The sequence below is a fragment of the Megalobrama amblycephala genome, unplaced genomic scaffold (assembly GCF_018812025.1).
Source record: "Megalobrama amblycephala isolate DHTTF-2021 unplaced genomic scaffold, ASM1881202v1 scaffold343, whole genome shotgun sequence".
NCBI lineage: Eukaryota > Metazoa > Chordata > Actinopteri > Cypriniformes > Xenocyprididae > Megalobrama > Megalobrama amblycephala.
Genome location: NW_025953347.1, coordinates 407263 through 426109, shown reverse-complemented (window position 1 = coordinate 426109; position 18847 = coordinate 407263). Strand labels below are relative to the sequence as shown.

Sequence of the window (18847 nt, the reverse complement as noted above, 5' to 3'; positions counted from 1 at the left end):
TGATCATCTTTTAACTTTGCTTGTCTGGTTGGTTTTAATGGAGTTAAAGCTGCCCAAACAAAATCTAATATTAAAAAGTCAAGGGTCAAGAGCTCAACTAAAACAAACCCTGACCTCGATGATGGTAACTTAAAAATTGTGATTTTCTCCTTTGGTGATTCTGCTTTTTATCATCAGGTGTCTTCAATAATGCTCAATCATCACACAATTTATCACTTAATTATCTCATTAATGCTTCAGTGGATGAGATAAAAATATGGCAGGACTTTTACTTTCTGATCCCTGGAATGTCCACCTCTGTCGGCGCTGTGCCAAACAATCAGCATTTGACATCAAAGTACAGCAAGAGCGATGCTTTTGAATCGCTCACGCGGTACGTTGATGTCATACACCCATATCGGTCTGCGCAGCACCGATGCATCTTGAACAAGCCTGTTTTATTTCCATCACAGATACTGCTTGAGTGTCAGTATTTACAGGAAGAAGAAAGTATCTAACTTCACATCTCTGTTTTTAACTCCTTTCCCTTTACCGTGGCTCCAGGAACAGGGTTGTGAAACACTAGCCTAAGCTACATAAAATGCCTTGTCCTTTAGCCTCTCATTAATATTGAAATTGTAGAAATGTGTTAATTTCAACATCTAAACTGGATCTTGACTGGAGTGATCACTCTATATATGATAATTGTTATAGAATTTACAATAATTCAATAAATACAATAAAAATATCTACTCACCACTGATAATATGGTATTTCCTGTGTGAGATCATATTGGTGGTGTTGAACTCTACTTTATAATCTCCAAACTGATTTCTTTGGATGTTACTGATGGTGAGATCTCCGGTCTGCTTATTTAGATGCATGTTGCTCCATCTCGGGTCAACAACAGGGCCATTTAAGCTAGCGATGATGTTGTCTTGAGCTCCAAACCTCCACAGTATCACATCATCTGTCTGTATTTGAGCGAGACCAGAGTGTAGAGTGACAGAATCTCCCTCCACTGATACTGACTTCACATCTGCCTCAATAACAAACACATGAGAAGAACAAACAGAAACAATTTTGAGAGATAAATCTTATAATGCTGTCAGTAGTTTAAAATAAATCTAAAATAACGTGAACAGGATTTCTACTGAGGGTAACTGATTTGAATTAGATTATTACAATTAGTTATGTAGAATAAATAGTTTCAGTTGGAAACTCTCAAAGCATGTCCAGATATCATGGGCTCTGCTTGATAAGTTCACAGATAAACATAACACAAGTTCCATACTTACAATGTGCTCTCTTTGTTGGTAATCGACTGAGAAAATTATAAAACTTAATATTAAAAAATAAGATAAACATATACAAGTAAATGCAATATTGGAGTGGACCTCAGTAAAATGAATGTAATCTATGTTACTAATCATTTAAATAAAATTAATTATTAAAACTTATTTCAATAATTTTAGCAAAAAACTTCTTGTCTTAATTAAATTTAAATTGAGTTAATTATAATAATGGTATTTTCTTTACAAATATTAAATAACTAAATTACCCAAAGTCATTTGGGTAAAAACAGGGTTTGGAAGATGTGTTTATTGAACTCTCTCATTAATAATATTTAGTTATTTTTATTGTTAATCAAAAAATGTTACATAGTGTTGCTTTAGATGCATAAACTACAGAAAGGTTTTTATAATGGTCATTAATTTCAGTTAATAAATCTCAACGTCTAATAAAGCTCATTGAAATTAATTCCTACAGCAACACTTTACTGGTGAGAAAGGCACAATTCAGGTTTAAGACATTTTCTTTCAAATAACAACAAAGAGGAGAAATGTGTTCACAAGATCAGTGAAATGACAGTGTAAGTGAACATGATCATATTTACTTGGAAATGTATTAACTGGTCAGAATCATTGGAAGCATCATTTTTCATTTAATTCAGCAAATGATTTATGGAATTATGTATGGAGTTAAACACTCATTTAAGAACTTTGCTTCAGCATAATTCTTCACAGGTTTGAGAAAAAATAAACAGTATCACAAACATATTGTTTAGCCTTATTTCAGAGCAAACTTGTAAATACAAACTATTCACACAGTGCATTAAGTTATTAAATTACATTTACAATTACATTATTAAATCATTATCACACTGATGGACTCACCTGTGACAGTCACATTGAATGTCTTGTGTATGGTGTAACTGCTGCCTCTGAGCTCAGCTTCATAAACTCCAGCATGTTCATTTGTGGTGTTTGTGATGGTCAGAGATCCAGTTTGATTGTCCAGCTTCAGTCTGTCTCTGAATATCCCATCAAGAACATCATCATATACAGTGAAGCTGTCAGCCCGTACTTTGAGTTCAGCTATTACAGTTTTTTGAGATCCAAACCTCCACTTCATCCCTTGATTTTTCTGTTTTTCAGTTTTTAGAGTGACAGGCTTTCCCACTGTCACTGACACTGACTTCACTGGATCTTTATCAGCAGTGAACTTGACTGAGGAGCAAACACAAGCCGTTTCTGTCAGATATCACTTTTATAACAGTCAGAGAACAGATTTAACACAGATCATTGAGTCTTGTCTAATGCCTTTCTTTGATAATTTCAATATTTTTTCTCCAAATATTCATTTGCACTTTAAAATTCAATTTTTCCCCAGTGCTGGCAAAGCCCCAGCGCTCAGTAGCCATTATTCTCTTCTGATTAGAAATTAGAGCAATGTTGCATAATCCAAGCTGTTTTTTTGTTTGTTTGTTTTTTCACTTATGTTTCTTAAACTCAATTCAAGAAACTGGTTTGAGAAACAGTGCCTCACTATAGTGCACAGTAGAAGCTTCACTGAAGAGGAGACACTAAACTACAGCTGCTTCTCCATTAGTGAAGAGAGACTGTGAGATGCTGTTGCTGAATGAATCTGAGTTTGAGGAATTCTGGGAAGAGTTCATCTGTATGGACTATGATGCACCCCTCAGGACACTAAAACCAATGGTGTTTACTGTAAAATGGTAGTTCTAGACTAAATGTGAGCATTTTCCTCATCTCACTTGCATAAAAACTGATTCAGTATTCTTTAAAAGGAATAAAAACAGTAAAATGCGAACTCAGAATATTATGCAAACCTGCAATAATTAAATGTTTAATTACACAAATATACTTTAAGTATTTAATCTATTTAACCAGTGTTTGCATTTCTTTTCTTTGCTGACATTTAGTGATCCAATTCAAACATACTAATAAGAAAAATTACTTTAGGTAAGTTTTTTTTTTTTTTTTACTGCTGAAGTAAGAGTGTTCAACTTCTCCTGTATCCTACTCTTCTTTAATCTAGAATGGAAAGGTTTGTTTTAAGCAGAGCCCTCTACTGTACAGCTGTGAATTTGAGGCATTTTAGTGTGAAAGGGCCTTTACATTTGCCAAAAATATAACTTTTGTTTTGTAACATCACTTTACTTTCCATAAAAAAATGCAATTACTTACTTTTTTTAGGGAGTAATGCAGTATTTTATAGCATCACTTAAAAAAACAACTTTCCCCAACACTGGGAATAACAGTATCCCCAGCCAGCAGAGCCATGTGGGGCCCAAATGGGTTTGACCTGGGCTATCTAACTGGGACCCAGCCAGTTTTGCACCCAGTTTCCATGTAGGCCCCACATGGATTTGCCCAGATGAAATGAACACTGCTTAGTGTGCACACTACAGGCTGTTAAATGTAACACTTAATCAGTGTTGGAGGTAATGAGATAATTAAGTGATTGAATAATGATTTTGTATTAGTGAAGAACACCTGCTGTTAACAAGCAGAATCACTGAAGGAAAGAGAAACACAAGAACTACTTCCAGCCACAGCCTTGGATGAAATCAACTGAAGATAAAATACATTACATCTCTCAAGATCTGATTAAACAACTCCACAAACAACATTAGCTTCACTTATTACTAACCAGACTGACTTTATTTCTGTCAGACATCTACAGAAGTTCGTATTAAGAATTAAGAAGAGGCTTAGATGTTGATTACTTATTTGAAAGTAATAGTTTGATTTGATGTTACCATTGTGGCGATCAGTGTGTGCTTTAGTCAGGCTCTTGACTTTTTAACATTAGTTTTTCTCTTGACAGCTGTGTCTGTTTGTTATGGCGAGAACAGCAAGAGAAAATATAATCAGATGCTGTAAACTGATTGATGATAAGAATATAATCATCATATATTGGCTTAACTCATTGATATTATGTGGGAGGTTTATACAGGTAGTATGTTATTAATTCTGTTTTATTGTTATGATTCTACAGCAGGGATGGACAACTCCGGTCCTGGAGGGCCAGTGTCCAGCAGAGTTTAGCTCCAACCCTAATCAAACACACCTGAACCAGCTAATCAAGGTCTTTAGGATTAGTACACAGCAAAAACTGCAGTGTTAAATTAACTCTCCTGGGAGTACATGTGAGACCATACTCAAGAGTGTTAAAGTGTTAAAATACGAGTGTTAAATGAACACTGAAGCGGTGTTAAAGTTAATGAGTTAATTAAGTGATTAACTGAGTGATGATTGAGCATTATTGAAGACACCTGATGATAACAAGCAGAATCACCAAAGGAGAAAATCACAATTTTTAAGCCACCATCGTGGAGATGAGTGTTTGTTTTAGTTGGGCTCTTGTCCCTTGACTTTTTAAATTAAAATTTTGTTTGGGCTGTTTTAACTGAGTTATAACATCCAGACAAACAAAGAGAAAAAATGATTAGGTGATGTTGGTTATGTTGTCACATAATCATTGTTTGATCTGAATCACTGAACTCATTTAGAGCCCAATCTCTGAGTTAGATTTACATTATTGATTACAGCAGAACTGTGATTCTACAGCACAAGATCAGCTTTATCAATATAATATGAAAGATTTCACAAACAGTTGTTCTGAGCAAAAAAAAAAAAAATCTTTCACTTAGGCACACACAGACATCGAATCAGCCTGTGAATCTCAACAGTGGTGAGAATAATAAAGCATGTTGCAGTGCATTCTGGGTGCCACCAATCAAAATTCATCCATGGCTCCCATCATGCATTGCTGCATGAATAAATTATGAGCTGAATTGTCTTAGTAATTTCCTTTATTCTCATATTTTATTTTGTTCCGTTTATGTGACTTTTTAGTAGCTTGTTTTCTAATATTCAGAGTTGATCAGTTGATTACTGTGTACTAATCCTAAAGACCTTGATTAGCTGGTTCAGGTGTGTTTGATTAGGGTTGGAGCTAAACTCTGCTGGACACTGGCCCTCCAGGACCGGAGTTGTCCATCCCTGTTCTACAGCAAGAGAATAATAGAATTTAATCAGAACATCAAACGATTTATAACACACCATTTACATATTTTGGGCTCCTGTGAGTTTTACTCGCACACAGACATTAAGAATCAGCATATGAGTCTCAACAATGGTGACATGCTTCATGGTGCAATGCATTCTGGGAGCCATGGATAAGTTTCGTATGATGCACTCAGAATGCATTGTACCATTGAAGCTGTAGAATCCTAACAATAAAACAGAATTAATAACATACTACCCGTATAAACCTCCCACATAATATCAATGAGTTAAGCCAATATATGATGATTATATTTTATCTTCAGTTGATTTCATCCAAGGCTGTGGCTGGAAGTAGTTCTTGTGTTTCTCTTTCCTTCAGTGATTATGCTTGTTAACAGCAGGTGTTCTTCACTAATACAAAATCATTATTCAATCACTTAATTATCTCATTACCTCCAACACTGATTAAGTGTTACATTAAACAGCCTGTAGTGTGCACACTAAGCAGTGTTCATTTCATCTGGGCAAATCCATGTGGGGCCTACATGGAAACTGGGTGCAAAACTGGCTGGGTCCCAGTTAGATAGCCCAGGTCAAACCCATTTGGGCCCCACATGGCTCTGCTGGCTGGGTCAATTTCAACATTTCAATAAAGTCATCTTTTGATGATTTTAGAACAATCAGATGTACACTAGAAAACGCTGATTTTTTTGTTGTTGATTTTTTAATTAAATGACTTTTATTCAGCAAGGGCACATTAAATTGATTTTTAAAAATGACAGTAAATCAAATGTTTCTTGAGCATCAAATCATCATATTAGAATGATTTCTGAAGGATCATGTGACACTGAAGACTGAAGTAATAATGCTGAAAATTCAGCTTTGATCACAGGAATAAATTTTATTTTACAATATATTCACTTAGAAAACAGTTATTTTAAATTGCAATAATATTTCACTGTTTTTACTGTATTTTTAATGAAAACAAATGCAGCCTAGGTGAGGAGAAAAGATTTCTCCTTATAAACCATGTGTATTAGTAAGATGCTGCACCTGAGATGTCATACAATTTTGACTCCCAGCCATTTTGTCTCATTAATCAAAATCAGAATGAACATTATTCATCAAGTGTGCACAAACACACAAGGCATTTGTGGTTTTCAGAAAACAAAACAAAACAAATTAAGGAATTTTAACATGCTCAATATATCAATTTTGAAAACAACAATGATTATTTGTAAACCTGCTTTTCTCCATTTTAGTTTAGATTCAACTTTATTGTCATTGTGCAGAGTCTAGTCCAGAGCCAATGAAATAAAGACATTCTAGTTATCTAGTGAAAAGATTCAATATCAGATGAACTCTTCAACAAGAAGAAGATACACATGGACTCACAGCTGTCTTGAGCGACATCATTCACTGATTGAGGAATCATTTACCAAAACGTTTATTGTTTTACCACAGAATTTAAATTAATCTGACATCTGTTGTTTTTTTTTTCCAATAATAATGAAGCATTTGTTGTATTATATATTATATGATTGGATTGTCAATTTTTTGACACACAAATGGTCAGATAATAACATTATTGTTTTATTTAAATGTCTCAAATTTAATCTGAAATTCTTTGTAAATGTTTGCAGACGAACTATAAATGACAGTTTGTCAATAAAGATTTTGTATTTGTAAAAATCCAAATTTAAGAGAATTTAAATTGTTTGTAGAGTGATAAAAAAACTATGTAATAAACATTATATATATTGGGGGAAAAAAAAAAAAGAAGAGATACTCACCACTGACACTGAATGTCTTCTCTGAGGACCCTCTGGTGCTTTTGATCTTCAGTTTATATTGTCCAGAGTCTGTGGTTTTGAAGTTTGTGATCTTGAGATCTCCAGTCTGTCTGTCCAGCTGCAGTCTGTCTCTGGATGCTTCATCAGAACTAACCGAATCTGAGATAACACCACTGGAGTCCATACTGATTTTAGCTATACGCACTTCATTTAACCTCCACTCTACAGTATCAGCTCTCTGTATTTCAGTATGATCAGTGTGTAAAGTGACTGAATATCCCTGCATCACTGACACTAACTCACCAAACACACCTGCAGAAAAAAAAAAAAAAAAATCAAACAGTTTCACAGAGATAAAACACTCAGAAACCATGAGTCTTGCTGACTGATCAGTGCAAATTTCCTGTGACTTGTGGCAGACTACATTAAAATTAATGGATATTATTATAAAATCCTGTTACAAAATTGCCTAAAGCAAAGAACAGGGTAAGAGTGGTATATAAAATATAGTAGGCCTATGTGACCAACACTGTCTATGAACACTGCCTGTGTCTATAATCAGTGGCATCCAGAGGTGGGTAATCCAGGGCTCAAAGAGTAAAAGTCCTGCCATATTTTTATTCCACCCACTGAAGCATTAATGAGATAAATAAGTGATTAATTGAGTGATGATTGAGCATTATTGAAGACACCTGATGATAACAAGCAGAATCACCAAAGGAGAAAATCACTATTTTTAACTTACCATCATCGAGGTCAGGGTTTGTTTTAGTTGAGCTCTTGACCCTTGCCTTTTTAATATTAGATTTTGTTTGGGCTGTTTTAACTGAGTTATAACAACCAGACAAGCAAAGTTAAAAGATGATCAGGTGTTGTTGGTTATGTTTTCTCAAAATAATTATTTGATCTGAATCACTGAACTCATTTAGAGCCCAATCTCTGAGTTAGATTTACATTATTGATTACAGCAGCACTGTGATACTACAGAAGATCAGCTTATACAATACAGAATTTTTTTTTTTTAAAAGTTGTCCTTATCACAAAAAAATATATATATATTTCAGGCACACACAGACATCAAGAATCAGCGTATGAATCTCAACAACAGTGACAAGCAACATATTCTGATCAACAGATCAACTCTGAACATTAGAAAACAAGCTACTAAAAGTCACAGAAAAACAGCAAAATTTTAATAGTGAGAATAAAGAAAATTACTAAGACAATTCAGCTCATAATTTATTCATGCAGCAATGCATGATGGGAGCCGTGGATGAGTTTTGATTGGCGGCACCCAGAATGCACTGCAACATGCTTTATGATGGCCACCACTGTTGAGATTCACAGGCTGATTCTTGATGTCTGTGTGTGCCTAAATTTTTTTTTTTTTTTTGTAATAAGGACAACTTTTTAAAAAAAAAAAAATTCTGTATTGTAAAAGCTGATCTTGTGCTGTAGAATCACAGTGCTGCTGTAATCAATAATGTAAATCTAACTCAGAGATTGAGCTCTAAATGAGTTCAGTGATTCAGATCAAATAATGATTATGTAAAAACATAACCAACAACACCTGATCATCTTTTAACTTTGCTTGTCTGGTTGGTTTTAATGCAATTAAAACTGGCCAAACAAAACCTAATATTAAAAAGTCAAGGGTCAAGAGCTCAACTAAAACAAACCCTGACCTCGATGATGGTAACTTAAAAATTGTGATTTTCTCCTTTGGTGATTCTGCTTGTTATCATCAGGTGTCTTCAATAATGCTCAATCATCACTCAATTTATCACTTAATTATCTCCCTTCAGTGGGTGGAATGAAAAATATGGCAGGACTTTTACTCTTTGACCCCTGGATTACCCACCTCTGCTGACGGCGTTCTGAAAAGTAAACAGATGCGCTGAATTAGAGACGGTAAAAGTCATCATTGGCATTATAAAGTGGATGGGTCTTTGCAGCGGTCACTACAAGCTGTTGTGACACAGCGCGTCATGTCCGGCATAGACAAGGTGTTGCGCCACGCCGCCTGCATCCAGTGTAGACGTTATATTACTGTATTATAAACAGTAGGTTCTATTGTCACATCGCTCTCATCCTGTCTACTCAGTAGCATGCTAATCAAGCAAAGCACAGACTCACCCCACAAAAACAACTACAGCTCTGTAATTAGCTGAAATGCTCTGTTCGACTTTTCTGAGACCCTCTACTCTTCCCTGCGGATGACCTCTGACCTACTTTCAGTACGATCTGAATTTCTGCGCTTTGAATTTACAATATTGAATTTGATGTTGTGAATTTCTTCTTCATCTTGAAAATATTTATTTGCAGTCTAAGATTTCAGAGCAAAAATCTGCTGTTTGAAAATACATGTCTATGAAATTCTGCCATGAAAACATTTCAGTTGTGTTCAATTTCAAACGTTTAATGTTCAAGTTTTAAAAAATCAAATTCAGAACTATGTAAAATGCAATATAACATTCATAATAAACTTCAATACAAAAAGTAAAAAAAAACACTACAGAAAAAGCAGTTGCTTAAAACAATTGAATGCAGTTTGTCTGTTGTAACAGACATGTTGATCTGCTTTATCAATGCACACATTTTTTAAAAAAAAACTGTGATTGAAACCAATGGAAATACGATCAACTTAGGCTTACGATGCTTTTGGGAAACGCTGCCCTGGTTAGTACACTGTCAGAAATAGGGGTACAGTAGGAGTCCATTTCTGTCCCCCAAGGTACAATCTACACTAATGTACCCCATAGGGCTTATTATTGGTCCTCAAGGTACATGTTTGTACCTTTTTGAGGGTCAAAAAGGTACATATATGTTCCCAAGCATTAAAAGGTACATATATGTACCGTTTCTTTTAAAGTTTAAGGTACAATATCAAGAGACAGCCTCTGCTAAGCCTTTTTTTTTTTTTGTAAAAGTTGTTGTTTAAAGATTTTAATGATATATAAATGATATAAATGATATATAAATTATATATATCATTAAAGATTTTAATGATATATAAAGTTGTTGTTTAAAGATTTTAATGATATATAAATGATATAAATGATATATAAATTATATATATCATTAAAGATTTTAATGATATATAAAGTTGTTGTTTAAAGATTTTAATGATATATCATTAAAATCTTTAAACAACAACTTTTACAAAAACAAAATAAATAAAAATGGCTTAGCAGAAGCTGTCCATCTTGCCGGGTGTTAAATTAACACTGAAGCAGTGTTAAAGTTAATGAGATAAATGATTGATGATTGAGTGATGATTGACAATTAGTGGAGACACCTGATGATAACAAGCAGAATCACTGAAGGAAAGAGAGAAAAAAGGTGTTAATTAATGGAATGTTTCATTTCAAGTCACCATGAAAGAGGTCAGCGTTTGCTTTAGTTGGGCTCTTGACTCTTTACCTTTTATTATTAATTGTTCTCTGGCTGCTCCAACTTTGTGCTTATAAAGCACATTTGTTATGGCCAGAGAAAATATGATCTGGTCACAATGTAATTTGATGATGAATCATCATGTGGTGGCCTGATGTCGTTTAGAGTTTAAATCTCTGACTGTGTGCTTGATGTGTAGCTTTAGTATTAATGATTGTAGTCCTGTGATTTTACAGCTTGAGATCCAACAGCAGTATGACTTTTTCTTTTTCTTTTTTTAAGAATAATACATTATGAACTAAAGCTTCGGCGTTTAAACACACACAGACATCAAGAATCAGCATCTGATTCTCAAGAACGGTGACGATAAATAAATACAAAATACTGACAAACAGATCAACTCTGAACATCACAAAACAAGCTACTGTCACAACAAAACAACAGAAAAATAAAGCAAACATGAACAATCTATGAAAATTACAGGACAATTCAGCTGCATAATTTATTCATGCAGCAATGCATGATGGGAGCCACGGATGAGTTTTGATTAGTGGCTCCCATCATGCACTGCAACATGAAGCACTTTGTTTGATTGTCACCATTGTTGAGGGTCATATGCTGATTCTTCTCTGTGTGTGTTTCAAAAAAAAAAAACCTTTCAGATTATAAAAGCTCTGCTGGATCTCAAGCGGTAACAGATTTACTATAAAGAAATAATGAAACATCTATATCACCAGTTAATACTGGATGTCACCAATGAATCTGGCCATTTCACAATGAGAAAACACAACCATTATGACTGTGCTTCCCAAAGCATTGTAAACCTAATTTGATCATCTTTGGCTCACAGCACTTTTGGGAAACACAGCTCAGATCATAGTTTCTCTGACCATAACAAATGTGCTTTACAAACACAAAGTTGGAGCAGCCAGAGATAAATTAATGTTAATAAATAGAGTCAAGAGCCCAACTAAAGGAAATGCTTTTCACCATCATGGTGACTTCAAACTAAACTTTCATTCAAACATTAACATCTAAACATCTGTTCATTCTCAATAAGAACTTTTGTTGATGTATGACAGAAATCAAATCAAACTGGTTAATAATAAGTGTAATAATGTTTAATGGCTGGAAGTCAGTTGTAGTTGTTGTGTCTCTCTCTTTTTCTCTTGTTGTTTCTTCAGTGATTCTGCTTATTATCATCAGGTGTCTCCACTAATTGTCAATCATCACTCAATCATCAATCAATTATCTCATTAACTTTAACACTGCTTCAGTGTTACTTTTTAACACCCGGTAAGATGGACTCATATGGAATGTTTAAAAATGTGTTTAAAATGAAATGTTGTAAAATGTGAAAATGAAAAGGTTTTAATAAATTCAGATTTTAATTCAGCGTGTGTGTAAAAAATATATATCTCATTATAGTCAACGATTGTACGCTGTCAAAGCCAATTTTGTACCCTTTTTGAGGGGTCAATTTTTGTACTGTTAAATAAAGGTACAAAATTGTCACCAAAGGTACAAAACTGGTCTCTTAAGGTACAAATCACAAGGGTACAAATTTGTACCTTTGTACCATTGTACCCCTAAAGGTACAATTTTGTACTTTTTTTTCTGAGAGTGTGGGATCGAAGTGCTCTTTTTCTTTTATCAGATTTCTGTGTGAACGCACTACTCTCTCTATTTGTACTTTAAAACGTCATAGAATACTGCACAAGTAGCTACGCGAATTGGGACGCACCTTCAGTTAGTCACTTGGGTAAAGCTGGTTTTATATTCGCACATTCAGACTTCTGATAAATTCAGACTTTCCAATAAATGTGCAATAAATTAATGTTTGCGAAATAGGCAAGTATTGTTTTAAAGGCATATTTACTTGTGAATGTCCACTGAATGTCCAATGTAGTGTGATTAACAAGGCTATTGAATACGGATGTCCGAATGTGCGAATATAAAACCAACTTTACCCAAGTTCTAAACAAGCGGCCAAGATGCAGCCACAATACTACCCTGCCATACCCAATCGACTACCAAACTGGGCTATAAAATCATTGTTATTTAACAATATACAAATGGTGCTGTACACCTTGATAAATTGATCGCGGTTACCGTAGGCTATTTATAAACTCAGCATAAGAAATATAAAAACATGGAAAAGAAAATGCGCATTTCCGGTGTGTAGAAAAACGAAACCGAAAGTGCTGCAGCTAAGTTCAAAAACCAAACTTACCGATCAAGAAAAATGAGGAAATAACAAGTATAAGTGCGCTCTTCATCTTGATGTAGAGTTGCGTGAATATATGATCCGTAGAGTTATTAAGTAGGGAGTTCGACACCCAGTGTCGACGACACACGTCTCGACACACTAGTGCTCCAAAACAGTGTTCCGGAGCATTGGTTGAAATGAGGCTGTCACGTGACCTGTGGAAATGAAGCTTCGTTACCTCACTGACACATCACGTCGGGCTCAAACGAACAAATATTTTCTAAAGCTGGGGATGTGATTAAGGAGCCGCTTAATCTCCAGCACAATGAAACGAATAATATTCTTGAATAAAAATATAAAATTGCATTTGTGTTTTTTTAACAATGTGTAGGCTATGTTTGTGTTGTTTTGTAAGGAATACACGAAAAAGGGTGCAATGAAAAAATCACATAGGCCTAATTTATTTGCATATTAAACATTAAATTTAAAAGGTGAAAAGATACAAGTTTGATGCGAGTAAAAATGAAGAACAGAGGTCTACATTGCCATTGTATTATGCAAAATACAGTGAAATTTCGCTGCACACACACGCGTCGTCATCTTTCTGTATGGTTATTAAATATACAAATAAACCTTACATCCTAACGAACACTGGATGACATCAGTGGTGTAATAATTCTTATTGACCACCAGATGACGAAGTTTAACACTGTTTCAAAAGCTTCGAAGTACCAGCACAGTTTGTTGTAAAAACATTAGTGATGTACGGTTCGCGAACGAATCGTTCTTTTGAACCGGTTCTTTTCAGTGAACCGGTTGAACCAGTTCACCAAATCGGTCTGAATCTTCCAAACAGTTCGCATCTCCAGTAAGCAAACGCGAATCCACAAATTACTAAAGTTATTCACTTTTTGACGTGCCTGACACTACTTCTCGAAATAAACCAACATCCCGGAGTTATTCAGTTATTCCAACAGTACAGTGACTTACCTGCTGTGAAGAGAGAACTGATGATGAGCACGAGCAGCAGAGCAGCTGATATGAGTGCGCGTGCGCGGCGCACACGAACGAACATACACGGCCTGTCACCGTTCTCGTTCTCGAGTCAAGAACCGGTTGCAACGGTTTTCGGATCATCAGTACACAACCGAGAACCGCTTCTTTCGGACATGTCCGATTTGAGAACCGGTGAGCTGATGATACTGCGCATGCGTTTAACTTTTCAAGAGAACGAAAAGCACGTTAGTCAAGTTTTGTTGAACATCGGACAGTGTGATAATATAAAATATACTGGAAATATGTTTATGACTTAATTTAAAATACAAATGTTTTTTGTGCTTTTCCAAATACACCATAGCAGATTGATAGCATAATACTGTACATAATACTGTACATAATAAACTACATGCCAGCATGAACATAATATTTTGTACAGATCAAACTAATGTTCAGAAATAGTTCTACAAATGTATTTTTCTATATTAATGTTATTTAAAAATCAATAGGCTATAGTGAAAGTTGTGCAGTTGTGCTTTCAAGTTATTTTTTTTAAAAGATTGGAAACATTTATTTATTTCATAAATAATCCATGGACAGTTTATTTAATTTCTAAACAATGTGATATCAGAATCAGATATAAAGATAACTACAGCAAGAGCAAACAAGTGACTCCTTTTGAATCGCTCTCGTGGTTCTCGAATCTCAATCTCGTTCTCGTTCTCGAGTAGAATCGGTTGCAACGGTTTTCGGATCACCAGTACACAACCGAGAACCGCTTCTTTCGGACGTGTCCGATTTGAGAACCGGTGAGCTGATGATACTGCGCATGCGTGATTCAGCGTGTGATCTGAAGCTACCGAACGAACAGTAATGACTGTCAAAGCACCGGTTAACTAGGACAACTGATGCTATGAGAGGACTCGAATGAGGGGCCAATCTGGCCCCAGATAGCAAGCACTTTTGGGCCGATTCCGGCAGATAAGCGGCACGTCGGCTCACTGTCGACGTCGATGAAAAGATTATGGGCCATAAGTCTGCCGACTGTACACAACGCACCTGGCTGACAGACAGCGTTTTCTTTATGGGCCGGTCTCGGCTGAAATAGTTGTACTCGCGGCAGGTCCATATAACTCGGTATAGATCTATCGGCCCGAGTTCGTTTCGTAATAGGCGGGCCCCCAAATATCAAGCACTTTTGGGCCGATTCAGGTTTAAACGCGCCAACATCGACTCAATTTCAGAGTCTGTGAAAAGTTAATGGGCCAGAGCCGTGTCGACTGTACGGCTGACAGACGGATTTTTCTGAACGGGCCAATCACGACTGAAAGCTCGTTATCTGTTTTCGGCCCGAGTTTGTTTGTCACGGGCGGGCCACTGCTGGAATTAAGGACTTCAGCCGCCTGAAAAAGAGTTTTGGCGGTTAAATCCTGAGGAGAATCCTGCAGTCAACATTTCGTGATCGAGAGAAAGGATCAGCTGCAAAACGGTAAGCAATTTAATTTATTTAATGTTCAGTTTAGTGTTTTTAAATGGATTAATTAATGGTTTGCAATGATAACGTCAGTATCCATTCGGTCCCAGAGAGTGATAGTTTTGAATAACATATATATTTGGTGACCAAACTTTCGTCGTGGCGACGTAACTAGTTACGTTGTCTCAACCGGAAAAGTGAAATTCCCCGGATACGTTGCCACAACGTAACTTTGTGACGTTGCCAGTTAGTAACTGCGACGTCGTGGCAACGTTGTGTATCATTGGTTGTGTATTGGTAATCAGTTGGTAATTTTTATATTTATTTATTTTTCTATGGGCGGACATGCAGTAGTTTAACCTAATTTATGTCCTCATTTGCCCAAACTAATTTAAAGGCTATTCCAACAGCTGTGAACAATGAATGTAGAGCTCAAAATGACTTCAATTCATTTATTTTGAAAACATGCAGAACATGAACAAAAATCCAAATAAAAATAATGAAATACACCCAAACTATGAATAAAAACATATCGCCTACAGCGAAACATAAAATAAAAGCATTCAAGACGTTTTGCACTCAGTATCATTAAAAACATATGCTATCGTACCATTTTGCCAACATATATTTCAGACGATCAATCACAGAGGTAAAAATATTAACATAAAGTACTTAAGGTAGACTGTGGGTAATGTTACTTAACCAATCTGACGCAGTTGTTGAACTTTATTGCTATAAAACTGACGAGAAACACGGAGAAACGTCGACGCCATCCTCTCCAGCAGCTTGAATGTTTTCCCGGTTGCCATGGCAACTCTAACGGCCACCAGCACTAACGTAAACATAACAATAAAAAAAGGTTTTGCGTCTTTCCAAAGTTAACTTTATACATTTTTATAAAAGCCATTTATTCGTTATCACCTCGGAAAAATAAATTTTTCTCTCAAAAATTAACTTTACTCTCTTGTCAACATACTGTGCGCGCGGCGCGCACTCCATTTGTGGAGGCGCGCGCTGTATGTCACGTCACTATATATAAAAAGCAATTTTTTTTTTCTTAGGGGACATTTCAGTCTTGTGTCTGACGTTTAATTACACATTTTAAATGGCAAATTCTGGTAATAATAACATATAAAGAACGCGTAAATGATGGTAATGAAATTACCAGCACATGACGTTGCTGTAACGTTGCCAGTAAGTCATGGAATGACCATTATATTACGAATAGAGTCCTGGAACGTCCTTGGTTTTCTTATAACGTTAGGAGATCGTACTGACAACGTTGTGATATGGTAATTTGATGGTAATAATATTACGGGCATACAACGTTGTAGTTACGTTACTAGTAAGTCATGGAATTACCAATATATTACGAATAGAGTACGTATCTGGAACGTCCTTGGTAATCTTATAACGTTAGGGGGTCGTACTGACGACGTTGTGAGATGGTAATCTGAAGGTAATGAAATTACTGGCATGCGACGTCGTAGTTACGTTGTCAGTTAGTAAGTCATGAAATTACCAAAAAGTACGAATACATTACGTAACTGTTACGTCGTGTGTTAGCTGGGTATGTTTATTAGAAGAACTGCTGAGCACTGTTGGCTAATGCAATGATATCGAGTTATATTTTGTCTACTAAAATCAGTCAGTTAATCTTTTCCAACGAGTGATTATTGAATTGAGTCGGAGTATGCAGTGGCGCCATATAGGCCTGTATAGCACAACGTTTCGGGTGGAAGAACTTGCTTTTTCCCCACAAAAACGTTCTATTAATAATTGTTAACATAAGAGCAATAATAATTCTGTTATAAAATTGCAGCTTCGCCCTCAGAGATCCTTTTTTATATATATAGGCGGCATTATGCTATTGTGTAGGCTAAATACCTGTACATGTACTGCTTTAAACAGTCTGTGTCAATAAACATAAATGCCATGTCAGATATCATATATATATATATATATATATATATATATATATATATCCCATACAATATGTTTAAAATCATAGTACTTAATATATTTTAATGCAAAGGGAATTTCTATGATTTTGAGTGATCACAAACTAAAGTTTAACCTGAACACTGTTTGGAGTCTGACACCAAATCTTTTTTTTTTTTTTTTTTTTTTTTTTTTTTACTACAGATATTTTAAACTCGTGCATAAACTCTGGATGCAATTTATCAAATATATAGGTGCTAAAGAAAAGTAATGCTTAAGACTTAATAATGACCTTACAATATGTATTCCTTTATTTCAAAGCTGCAGTTCAGAGAAACCCTGCTGAAATGGAGGATGAGGGGACCATGAAGAGGTGGCTGCAACTGGCAGCAAATTGAAAGGGCTGATGCATGGTAAGTCTTCTTAGTGTTGTTCAGGGGCCTCATGTATAAAACTTTCCATAGATTTCATACTAAAAGTGTGCGTACGCATAAAAGCCAGATTTTCACGAATTTTCAAAATTATAACACCATGCTTACGCCAGAACCTGCGCAAAATTATCTTTATAAAACCCAGTCAGCTGAAGATTGTGCATACATGAATCTTTTCCCGTCTCCTCCATGAAATCACCATATATGGAGCTTACAACGCCTAGTTTTATTATGCATTACGTCACCTGCATATCATTTCCATGCATATTCCCATCCACGTGACACTGTGTTTAACTGTACAAGACATAAGGAAAATATGACGATAAATGCCGTCAAATTACATTGCTAAAAATAATTCACTCTCCTTCTCTTGTTTTAGAAAAAAATAAATCGTATAAAACACTGTACAGAATGGTTTCAGTTATTTTAAACCGTTGTCTAGTAGCCAAATAGTATTTTTTTATTTTTTTATTTATGCATTTTGATTTTGATTTCAGATATTCAGGCTTATTTTTGCATTGTAAAGTATTGTACGACTCAGCGCATCACTGACAAACATTTTAAAAATAAAACGTGCGTATCTTACCGTTTGCTTCTAAATCTAGCCTTCAAATACAATGGCGTTTTTCATAATATTGGTAAGACCATGAAATGTGCAGGACACCAGTAGCACACCTGCGTTCAGCAGAGGTTGTACAGTACTGTGTACAGTAGCTACTCGTCGGATGATCACCGCGCGACTCCTTCAGTGTCATTATGCCATTATGTTGCTAAGCTATCTCTGCTTACACGAAGTGCGCATCATTGATCATTATTCGTGCAAAAATATTTTCGAATTATGCTATTTAGAGCTTGACTTTTAATTTAAAGCGTAATTATCATGCACCAAGCAATCGTCGTTGTAGTTAAAACATTAAAACACAGCATGCCGTAGGAAAAGTGTTCTAAAGCAGCACAACCACTACAAATATTTGTACTTTTTTGTGAGTATGTGATGTTTATACATCAGGCCCCAGGTGACAGGCACAATTTGTCTGTTTAAATCTATATTAAAGACCCATCTCTTGTTGAATGTTAGGATTGTCATGTTGCATAAATAAGGTAAACTATAACCAGAAACACTACCTACAACATCCGATATACTTGTTTCATCATACGAAGAATGACATTTATGCTAAAATTAGTCCATCTGTCTCATTCCATTTCCAGAACAGGTGGTTGAGATGACCACAACAGCCCTGAATGTCAGCAGAGAACATGACAACTAAACAAGCTCTGGAGACCGATCCGCTGTGAAGACCTCGTCGACACAA

General features: G+C 35.5%; 1 protein-coding gene across 1 annotated transcript; it reads right to left on the bottom strand.

Moving 5' to 3' along the window:
- Positions 1-169: 169 nt before the first annotated feature.
- LOC125261189 lies at positions 170-12897 on the bottom strand. The gene is made up of 4 exons (XM_048179799.1): positions 12717-12897; positions 7091-7402; positions 2157-2489; positions 170-1018 (listed from the first exon to the last, which is right to left on the bottom strand). Exons 1-4 carry the CDS (start codon positions 12760-12762, stop codon positions 729-731), a joined length of 981 nt encoding a protein of 326 aa, XP_048035756.1. The 5' UTR covers positions 12763-12897; the 3' UTR covers positions 170-728.
- Between the last annotated feature and the right edge of the window lie 5950 nt (positions 12898-18847).